General features: G+C 29.9%; 1 protein-coding gene across 1 annotated transcript; it reads left to right on the top strand.

Annotated features, from left to right (window-relative positions):
- Positions 1-5,450: 5,450 nt before the first annotated feature.
- Positions 5,451-9,150, top strand: LOC131609263 (F-box/kelch-repeat protein At3g23880-like). The gene is made up of 2 exons (XM_058880945.1): positions 5,451-6,782; positions 7,490-9,150. The coding sequence occupies exon 1, from the start codon at positions 5,535-5,537 to the stop codon at positions 6,756-6,758; it is 1,224 nt and encodes a 407-aa protein (XP_058736928.1). The 5' UTR covers positions 5,451-5,534; the 3' UTR covers positions 6,759-6,782; positions 7,490-9,150.
- The last annotated feature ends 3,163 nt before the right edge of the window (positions 9,151-12,313 follow it).

Raw genomic sequence — 12,313 nt, 5'->3', positions numbered from 1 at the left:
TCATGTTATAATGATTCATATACCTAATGCAATGCAACTATATGCATGCGGTACCAATCATGGGATTCACCCATCTCACCGATCCACCATCATCAAGGATAGGACTACCTCCATTGCTAATTCCACACAATGGGAATTAGTGACCGCTGATCCATCTCCATCGGAATACAGCCACCATATGATTAAGAAATGCATGCATCATCTATCACATGCTAATCACCACTTCAATCATATGAACAAAATTATCATAATTCAATTCGTCACACAGTGCAAACGACAATAACACCTTTCATAATCGTGTACCAAGTACAACAAACTAACACAACAACAACAGGGGATTTACAACATCACCACACCACATACAACACATCCATCGCAATTCGTCATTTCGAGAAATACCGGGTTTATAAAATAAAAATGAGCTACTTCTCCTTGGGTTATTTAAATAGGTAGAAAATAAAATTATCGACTCGACGTCCAAAACGACACCCAAAACGGACTTACGGTTCAAAAGATGTGAGTTTTATAAAAATAATTATTTTTCAAAAACATACAGCGGTAATCGGTTACCCTAATCCCAGTAACCGGTTACCGTATCTCACGTAACCCAGAGTTCTATTTTTAATAGGGGTAATCGGTTAATCCCCTTTCAGTATTCGGTTATTGCCTCCCAGACAGCAACAATTACCTTTCCAACCAGTGGTAATCGGTTACACCAATCTCAATAACTGATTACTTCGTACCTACAACCTCAAAAACCAGTTTTTACAGCAACTTAAGCTCCCCAAACACCACTCAATCGAACCATTACGATTGTACACGAAAAACAGAGCCAATTTACAGGTAATACATGTTATATCATCAATCAAATAACACATCCAACATCATCAATCATCACAAACATGTATTTACACATAATCTATCAAATTGGACCTAAATGTTCAAAACCCCAACCTAGAATCCATTTCTCTATCGAATCAATAGCATACAATATCAATCCTATCATCTTCAAATATAGGTTAATTGGAAGAGTCCCCCCTTACCTTAGAGTTTGGGATCCTTGAAAGCTCTCTTCCTCTTCTTCTCCTCTTTCGCACTTTCGTGTTCTCTGCCTTCTCTCTACTTTGCTATTCTCCTCCCTTTTTGGCTTTCTATTTCTTTTTCACAAATTTCCTTTATTTTATGAAAATGAATTAATAGTTAGTAGGGCTTATATCACTTAACACCCCTTCTCTGCTAACAGCACCACAATAATTCTTGCAATTTTTTTTGATTTAATCACCGACTAAGTTAGTAAATCCAAATAATTAAATTAAAAATTCAATTAAATTAATTTACGAAATTACAGATGTTACGAATATTAATATTTCTAATTTTAAAATAATTTCTAAAAAAAATATTAAAATTTCTAATTTTAAAATTAAAAAAATTAAAATTTTTAATTTTAAAATAATTTCTAATTTTAAAATAATTTCTAATTTTAAAATAATTTCTAATTTTAAAATAATTTTTAATTTTAAAATAATTTCTAATTTTAAAAGAATTTCTAATTTTAAAATAATTTCTAATTTTAAAATAATTTCTAATTTTAAAATAATTTATAATTTTAAAATAATTTCTTATTCTAAAATAATTTCTAATTTTAAAATAATTTCTAATTTTAAAATAATTTCTAAAAAAATATTAAAATTTCTAATTTTAGAATAATTAAATTATTATTTTTTTAATTTTATTTATAACTTTATCACAAATTTATTGAATAATTAATGTCTACTATATATATTTATTTTCTAAATACATTATATTAAAAAAGTAATTTTTTATATTTAGGATAAGAAGGATTGTAAAAAATGAGATGACAATCTCCATGAATTGAGATGGATAGATATACTTAATTCAACTCAATGTCACTCGTACACTATTTTTATGTTTTAAACTAGTGGATACCCGTGCGTTCGCACGGGTCCCGCTGTGTTACGCACTATTTTTAAAAAAAATTGTAAATAAAGACAAAAACATTGTATTAAAAATAGACGGAAATATATATATTAGAATTGTTGTTTAGTAAATAATAATTAAAAAAAATATCATAAGTTATTATGTTGGAAATTAGAATGATGTGAGAAAAAAAATTAGTTAAAAAAATGTAAATAAGAAAAACAATTTTTTTTAGAAATGTAGTTTGTTATTTTAAAATAAATAAATAAAAATAAAATTATTTTACAAAAATTGTTTTACGTAAATAATATAAATTTTAATTTTTTATATATTATTTTAAATAATTTTGTATCTTAAATTAAAAATAATTTCAAAATAAAAATATTCGATATATAAATAATTAAAAAAACATTTATATCGCTTTTGGATTAATACATTAATTTTATTTTTATTTTCTTTAATTGTACAAAAAATATAATAACTTGTGCGTTTACACGAAATTGGGTATGGCTACCCGTGCGCTCACACGGTACTGGTGTCTTCCCCTTGTGTTCGCAGTTCGCACGACTAATGGTGTGGTACGCTATATTGTCACCATTATTCATGCTTATTGAAAAAAGTTAATTGAATGCATAATTAATTGAAAAATATTTTATACATTAACTTCGTGTTTTCATTAATATTTAATATTTTGATCAATATATTCATGTTCTCGTTAATATTAAATATTTTGATCAGTAAATTCATGTTCCTGTTAATATCTAATATTTTTATCAGTAATTTCATGTTCCCGTTAATATTCAATATTTTTATGAGTAACTTCATGTTCCCGTTAATATTCAATAGTTTGATCAGTAACTTCACGTTTTCGTTAATAGTCAATAGTTTGATCACTAACTTTATGTTCATGTTAATATTCAATTTTTTATCAGCCACATCATGCTCCCGTTAATATTCAATATTTTGATCAGTAACTTCGTGTTCCCGTTAATATTCAATATTTTGATCGGTAACTTCATATTCCCGTTAATATTCAATATTTTGATCAGTAACTTCATATTTCCGTTAATATTCAATATTTTGATCAGTAACTTCATATTCCCGTTAATATTCAATATTTTGATCAGTAACTTCATGTTCCCGTTAATATTCAATATGTTGATCAGTAACTTTATGTTTCTGTTAATATTCAATATTTTGATCAGTAATTTCATGTTCCCGTTAATATTCAATATTTTGATCAATAACTTCCCGTTAATATTCAATATTTTGATATTTAATATTTTGACTCATGTTCCCAGTATAATTGTATCTTAAATAAAAAATATATTTAAGATAAGAATATTAGTAACATAATTAATTAAAAAATAACAAATTTTTCTCATGTTTGAATTCATATATTATTTTAAATATATTTTCTTTTACTTCCTTTAACTGTAAAAAATATAATAATCCGTGCATTCAGACTAATTCCAGTCTGAATAACTGAATATTGATTTCATATTCCTGTTAATATCCAATATTTTTATCAGTAACTTCATGTTCCCGTTAATATTCAATATTTTTATCAGTAACTTCATATTTCCGTTAATATTCAATAGTTTGATCAGTAACTTCACGTTTCCGTTAATAGTCATTAGTTTGGTCACTAACTTCATGTTCCCGTTAATATTCAATTTTTTGATCAGCCACATCATGCTCCAGTTAATATTCAATATTTTGATCAATAACTTCATGTTCCTGTTAATATTCAATATTTTGATTAGTAACTTCATGTTCCTGTTAATATTCAATATTTTGGTTAGTAATTTTCCGTTAATATTCAATATTTTGATATTTAATATTTAATATTTTGACTCATTTTTCCGTCATATAATTGTATCTTAAATAAAAAATATATTTAAAATAAGAATATTAGTAACATAATTACTTAAAAAATAACATATTTTTCTCATGTTTGGATTCATACATTACTTTAAATATATTTTCTTTTACTTTCTTTAACTATAAAAGATATAATAATCCGTGAGTCCGCACTAATTCCGGTCTGAATAGCTGTATGTTTGTACGAGTATTGATGTGTTACGCGCATTTAAATCTAAAATGTAATAAGAATGAAAAATAAAAAAATAGGTTAAATAAGTTTTTGGTTCCTATAAATATTGCAGTTTTCATCTTTAGTCCCTCCCTACCTTTAGGCAACGGTTTTTAAAAAAAAACCGTTGTCAAAACCAACTAAAACCGTTGTCAGGAGGACTAAAAATGAAACTACAATATTTATATGGACCAAAAACTTATTTAATCCTAAAAAAAACATAATACTTTAAACATATATTTTAAATCATAAATAATGACATTATTGTCTATAGTTAAAACAAATGAATGTTTCAAATATATTTAAGATCATAAAGCTATGATCACACCAGTTTGTTAGCTACTGTTATAGATAGATGGAATTAGTATTATAACATAGATTTAAGTAATCTAAATTAAATTACTCCACGTAATTATTAGTCTCATTAATAAAAAAAATTATTAGGTTGATTATGTTAATGCAATCAATATTTTTAAAAATTGTGATGTAAAACTCTATTAAAAATAAATATGGATAATATTTTTCCTTAAACTTTAAATATTAATTTATTTTCAATTTAAATTATATAATAATGAAATTATCAAAATAATGTATGATATATAATTAAGTGTAGCTGCTATAAGATATATACGAAAATATAAGTACATAATTATATAAAAGAAATATTAAAAGTATAAAATTTCATTTTAAGATGCTCCTCAAAAAGCATATTCAACATGTAACATGAAAATATAAATTACAAAATATTAAGAGAATATGAGACATAAGCTGAAACTGTGTCTCAATAACGTCACCGGAAGTCTATTATATAGGCATTAAATAGTTACATGAGAAAGAAATACTATAAAGGAACATGCTAGAATATCCTAAAGTATACTTGCAAACTATTCCTAAATTATTTTAAGAATTTCTAATTTTAAAAGAATTTCTAATTTTAAAATAATTTCTAATTTTAAAATAATTTCTAATTTTAAAATAATTTTTAATTTTAAAATAATTTCTAATTTTAAAAGAATTTCTAATTTTAAAAGAATTTCTAATTTTAAAAGAATTTCTAATTTTAAAATAATTTCTAATTTTAAAATAATTTCTTATTCTAAAATAATTTCCAATTTTAAAATAATTTCTAAACTAAATATTAAAATTTCTAATTTTAGAATAATTAAATTATCATTTTTTTTAATTTAATTTATAACTTTATCACAAATTTATTGAATAATTAATGTCTACTATATATATTTATTTTCTAAATACATTATATTAAAAAATTAATTTTTTATATTTAGGATAAGAAGGACTGTAAAAAATGAGATGGCAATCTCCATGAATTGAGATGGATAGATGTACTTAATTCAACTCAATGTCACTCGTACACTATTTTTATGTTTTAAATTCACTATAAAAAGAAAAACAAACGTGGTCAGAGGCACAGCAAACACAGTACAGCTATCCAATTCTCAATCCATCAAGTCTCTGACTCCGTCAGTTCCCTCACGCGAAAATGGATCTCCCTCCCTCTCAAACTCGTCGTTCGCCCAGCTCGCCATCGTCGCCACCAACCCTCCCCGACGAACTCATGGCGGAAGTTCTCTCCCTCCTTCCCGTCAAATCTCTCATTCAAATGAAATGCGTGAGTAAGTTCTTCAACGCCCTCATTTCCGATCCCACCTTTATCAAAATGCATCTCCGTCGATCCGCTCGAAACCCTCAACTCACACTCGTCTCTGGAAATTCCGTAGCAGATTTCCGTTTCGTCACTCTCCCTATCAACGGTTTTCTCGACAATCCTCTGATCACCATTCCGGAGAAGCCTTTCCATCCATTGTTGGATACTGTTCATTACTGGTTGGTTGGTTCTTGTAACGGATTGCTCTGCTTTGCTCATTATGATAGTTTCACTGGTAGCTATAGAGATTGCTGGCTCAATTTCTATAATCCAGCTACAAATACTTTATCTAACAAATTAGGCCATTTTAAGGATTATTGCAAGAATCGTTATTTCTTCTCTAGATATGCATTTGGTTATGATAGTTTAACTGATAATTATAAAGTAGCCGCTTTACGAGTGATTGGTGGTGACGAAGAAATTGGTGACACTGAAACTGAAACTCAATTGAGAACAGAGGTGAGAGTTTTTAGTGTGGCTGATAATGTTTGGAGAGATATTCAAGATTTTCCAGTTGGTCCTCTCCGGTTAACTCTTCCGAGTGAGAATCATGGTGCTTATTTGAATGGTAGTCTTAATTGGCTGGCGCTGCGGAATTGTTACTCCGCTGATAGGTTTTATCATAGTAATGATATTGCTCTTGATCAATTTGTGATCATTTCACTTGATCTGGGTGCTGAGAGACACGTGGAGTTAATGCCGCCTCATGGTTTAGAAGAAGTGCCGCTTATTGAGCCGACTATTTCTGTGTTGACGGACTCTCTTTGTTTTTGTCATGATTTCAAACAAACTTGTTTGGTTATATGGCAGATGAAGGAGTTTGGGGTTGGAGAGTCTTGGATTCAACTCTATAGAATTAATTATCAAAATCTTCAACACATTGGATGCTGGTTGCCGTTGCACATTTCTCAGGATAAGAATACTTTGGTATTGGCAAACAAGCGAGACCTGCTAGCTATTATTTATGATTGGACGAATAATAGAGTAGAGATAGTTACCAATAAACCGCGGTGGGCCTTTTGCAAGGATTATGTTGAAAGTTTGGTTTCTGTTAGTTGAGAGTTTGGTTTCAGTTCGTAGAATGTGAGTTTCTGTTTGAAAAATTACTTGATTGAATTTATGTTAATATGTGTATGTTGTATATATTGTGTGATTATTTTCTTATGATTACTTTGATTTGATTGTTGAATGATTACTAATCAAATGAATTTGTTTTGTTTTTATGTTTAATATAAGCTAGCAGATGCATTTTCTTTGAAGATGAGTAGCTAGAAGATGTATCTCCCATGTAGACATTAATCCTCTCTTGGATATTCTTTATAGGGTTGGTATTGAAAACATTTTAAACAAAGCTTAAGCATGAAATAATCCTATTTTGGAAAGTAATACATAGCAAATTTGAATAGATTCATTATATCTGTAGATATATATTTTAAGCATATATATTTTCCCTGCTTAGAACACTCGTCTCTATGTATATTTTCAGCATAAATCTATGTTTTGAAATTAGATATTCTTGTCTCAATTCGATATCCATGCTAATGCCACCAGAGGCATTATTATTTTATTTCTTTACTTGATAATGATATTTGTATAGAATCTATTTTTTTGTATTATAACCTCGTGTCACCCGTGGCATCTTGATTGAAGCTAATATTTTGTTTTTCAACAAAATAAATAGATGTACTTTTGAGATCTATGCATTCATTTATTTTCCTTTGTACTTTTGTTCTATTTTCCTGTTTTTATTTTTCACTCTCTTGTTTAACTGGAGTCATTTTGATTTATAGATTGACAACCCCGAGTTCAAGCACATCTGGTGCTATTGATAGAACATGGTGGAGTGCTTGGAAGAAAAAGGATGAGGCTTAATGGAACTATGGATAATTTCATCAGTTATAATACTTATTTTGTTGAACACATTATGGCCTTCTGATGTTGAACTTTAGGTTTCTTTGGAAACATATGCAGTGTAGCAACTTTGTGCTTTATAATTTGCTGGTTTATGATGAAACAATTTTACATGTTCTGAGAGACTGTAACATAAGCAGACAGGAATGGTTGAGGATAGTTGACAAAAATCCCTGGGCTATTTTCTTTAGACTGCAATTGCAATAGTAGATGGATTTCTATATGATTAGGGACATCAGCAATAACAAGAGTGGTAATTGGAAGGCTTTGTGGGCTATAACTTGTCACTCGCTTTAGTATTGGAGAAACCAAAGAATGTATGTGGATGATTATGTCATGCCACATAACTTAGCAAAAGATATTGAGGATAAGGAGCAGTATTACTTTAGGAGCTATGAGCTGAACAACAAGATTGCAGCAAGGAACAAAGAGGTGAAGCAAGTTCATTGGAGTCCTGCTAGTGGTGACTGGACAACTTTCAAAACGGATGGCTCGGTAAATTATGCTGGCTTGGCAAGCTGTGGAGGCTTAATTAGGAGCAATGATGGCACTTGGATTCAGGGATTCACTAAGATGCTTGGTAATTGTCCTTCTGTAGTAGCTGATCTATGGGGAATCTTTGAAGGCATTAGAATGGTTCAGAGCAAGGGAATCACGAAGGTGGAAGTGCAAACTAATTCATAGGAGATCTATAATGCCTTAGTTCAAGAGAAGCAAAGCTTGGGAGCAGGTACGGCTTTACTCCGGCTTATCATAAGGGAGCTTCAAAAAGTGTTGGAGTTTTGCATTTTTCATGTGTATCGAGAGGCGAATTGCAGTGCGAACTCTCTTCCTAAAATGGGAAGTAGTTTTAATAATTGCCCTCAAGATGTCGTGGTTCATTATGTAGTGGATAAACTTGGGAGTTCCTCTATGAGGACTGTGTAACTCTCTTCCTTTGCGGTCTTCGGCCCTCACCAATCCCAAAAAAACGTTGCAATATACTAAATTTACTGTTTAGATTATTATTGGTAATTATGTCACAAGATCTGTATACTGTGTAAAATAATTTGTTGTTAGACGATTTAGGACTTGGCCATGTCCATATGTTTTTCTGCATTATTTACTAGTGCTTTAAATTATATGGGGGTTGCGCTAACTGGATGTTTTTTAGAAGCCCTTTGAATGAATGGTATTGATGTAACTATGAATTAGGTTAGGGTCTACAAGCATGATACAGCTCTTACACAATACTTTCTGCCTCTAAAAGATAATTTTGCAATCATTGTTTCTTTTACTTTTCATATTTTACTATTAGGGATTAAGAAGTGCCGAGAAAAAGAGGAATTCATATAATGTCAAAGTGAGAGAATGATTTCATTGATTGAAGTTGATTACATAGCAGAGAGATGTGTGTGTCTATAATGGTTGTCTTTCTTTTAATATTATATGGATAAATGAATAACTTCTTTTAATATTTTGTCATGCAACTTTGTTAAAGATGTTCTAAGTTGCAATATATTAAACTCATTGTTTGGATGATTGTATGTAACTATGCAGTAAGACTTGTTTTGTTTTTACCTTGTTATAGAATCTCATTATTTTGTCTGTGCTTGCAGGAGAGACTCTGGTTATCTTGATTTTAATTAAACTTACTTAATTTCATAACCATGCTTGTTGATAGTCATAGTGAATGAAAGACTCAATGAAAATTGTCGACGTTGAAATTTGAAAGAAAGTCTTTTATGGAAGGAGTCAGTGATAACCTTGGAATAAAAAATTTCTCACTATAGCTACCAGATATAATTTTTCTTTCAAACACATACCATTCCATTTTTGTAATTATAAATCTGGTGCCATTGCACAATCTTAAAGACCGATTAGGAATCTTGAAAACATCATTTCCACAGATTCATATTCTTCCATCTTGAAGGCTTCATACTTTTGGATTAGGGAAAAAGCCTTTGTCTCCTTAACTTGAGTGTTGCCTTCATTAGTCATTTTGAGAGAATCAAATATGGACTTAGCAGTCTCTTTATTAGTGATCTTCTCGTACTCAACATGAGAAATAGCAGATAACAAAATAGACCTAGCTTTGAAATGATTCTTGTAAGCTTTCTTTTGGTCATCTGTCATTGCACTTCTTGTAATTTTGACACCATTTACACATCTAGTAGATATTTGTAACCATCAACTACCAGATCCCAAAGATCAATATCAAATTCCATGAAATACGTTTCAATTTTATCCTTCCAATATTCTAACTTTTCTCCATCAAACATAGGAGGTTTAGCACTATAGCGCTCTCTATCGTTATTTACAACAGTAACATTGATGGTAGGAGTTTTTGTAGAAGTAGCAATTGTTTTTTCACACAATCTAGATCGGTACTGAACACTGTTAAGTTCCTGATAAATATTCAAACTCTTTATCACCACTCAGAATCGGAGCTCTGATGCCAACTGAAGGCATGAAAAACACTAGAAGGGGGGTTTAAATAGGTTTTTAACAAACAAAACTTGATTGAAAACAACTCCCCTCTTTAAAAACACAAACTCTTTACTCTTGATAATAACTATAGATTGCAAGAAGGAAATAAGACAATATGTTTATACTAGTTCACTTGAGAAATTACCAAGCTAGTCTAGTCCACCCACCAAGGTGATCTTGCCTCTCTCAATCGAGTTCTTAATCCACTAACCAAACTGATTACAATTGCACAGGAAAACCGTCGGTGACTAACACTGCACAAGCAACCACAAGTGACTAACTAAAATGCACAAGCTACCCGCAAACGACGAACCCTACTCAAGCAACCACCTGTGACTAACCCTGCACAAGCTACCCGCAAGTGACTAATCCTGCACAAGAAACCGCTTGTGACTAACAACCTTTAAGACTCACTAGTCCTAAACTTCCCAAGACTACTACCATTCAGGTCTCATGAGGCAAAATCAAACAACAGTTTCAATCATAGTTTGTTTACAATATAAGTGCTTCTACATAAACTGAATGTAAACGATATATATCAAAACTAGACTAAGAGTACAAAGCTACGAGCAGTCTTCTCATAATGGATATGATCGTGAATGACAACTTTCTCTTTAGTCTTCAATCCCTTTATATAGTTAATATAATAATATATCCGTTGGAGGGCAGTCCTGAAACTTCCAGAAAATTGGTGGCCTGAACGAAATGGGAGATAAGATATATAGTACACAACGCCCGTCCTTTCTTGGTAGTGGAACGAAACATTCGTCTGTACCTTGTACCTCGTACTACATAACATTTCCTTCTATTCTTCTTGAACTTCAGAGGCTTACAACATGAGTTGGAAGAAAAGAAAATAAGCTTTGGATCTTTAGAGCTTTAAGTCTTCTGAACCACGTCTTCAGAGTCTTCAGCACTTGGTCTTCAGAACCATCTGTCTTCAAAAACTTGAGTCTTTAAAACTTCAAGTGTTCAGAGTCTTCAGAACCATGTCTTCAGAGTCTTCAGCAATTGGTCTTTAGAATGGTTTCTTCAGACTTCATAACAGAGTAATGACTTCAGATGTTTCTGAAGCTGTGCTACTGTTAATCAAAACCTGTGTAGTGCGGAAAGATAACTTGGTAGCTTTTGATGTTTTGGCCACGCCTTTTTATCAGAATCAAAACATGTTTGTTAAGTACTCAATATAACAAACGTTAGTATAACAAAATTGTTCATACAAACATACTCATGTTATCATTAAAACTTATAAATATTGTCCCTGCAATACTGACTTGGAGTGTCCAAAGGTGTTATATTAATTGTCAAATTGTTATGAAGGAATTTATGAGTACTATTGAAGACATTACTTAAGTTTAAAAATAATTCTGTTACATCTAAAGTATAGTTTTATTCATATGTTAATAATTTTTGCACGTTTATAATTTACTTTAGAATTTAATTTATGGTTCTCTTAATATTTAAGATATGCTCAAAATATACAAGTAGTCTTTTTTTTAATAGAAATATCCTATTTTGTAAGAAATGAAGATGATCTCTACTTCATCTCAACCAAGGCAGTCAACTAAAAACATAACAACTTTACAGTTGAACTTATTCACTTAATAAAAAGGGAATAATGAAAGCTTTTAATATGTCTATACTAATATGATTTTTTCTGCATACATGCTGTTGATATTTAATATTGAAATAATAATATAATTTTTAAAGACGCAACTTCAACAAGAATCTCATTCACCCAACAAGTAGGACAATGTCCTATCAGATTGAGAAGGTGAACTCAAGCAATATAATTTGATACGTAAAAATGCCCTTATAATTTTATCTTAGGTCTCAAAAATTATATACATGAAATTAAACTTGTAAATAAATATTATATAAATAATATGATAATATATATTTTGTCAAAATAATATTTATAAATGAATAACATTTTAATTTTTTATGATATATAAATTAAAATAAATATCATAGAAAAAATATACACATAGTTGATTTTTCTAAAAAAAATTAAAAAAATATATACTGGTTGATAATGTTTGTAACAAAATACAAACTGCAAATCAAACCGAACCACGTGATTTTTCTAGACTCAAACACATCTAACCAAATGCGAATTTTGCAGTTTCGGTTTGGTTTGATTCGATTTTATGATTTTCTATTAGGACGGTTCGATTTTGAAAATCCAATAACATAAAATAAGTAAATATTTAAATAAATATAATAGCAATTTC

Source organism: Vicia villosa, linkage group LG6 (genome assembly GCF_029867415.1).
Source record: "Vicia villosa cultivar HV-30 ecotype Madison, WI linkage group LG6, Vvil1.0, whole genome shotgun sequence".
Taxonomy (NCBI): Eukaryota; Viridiplantae; Streptophyta; class Magnoliopsida; order Fabales; family Fabaceae; genus Vicia; species Vicia villosa.
This window is presented reverse-complemented; position numbering and strand designations above follow the sequence as displayed.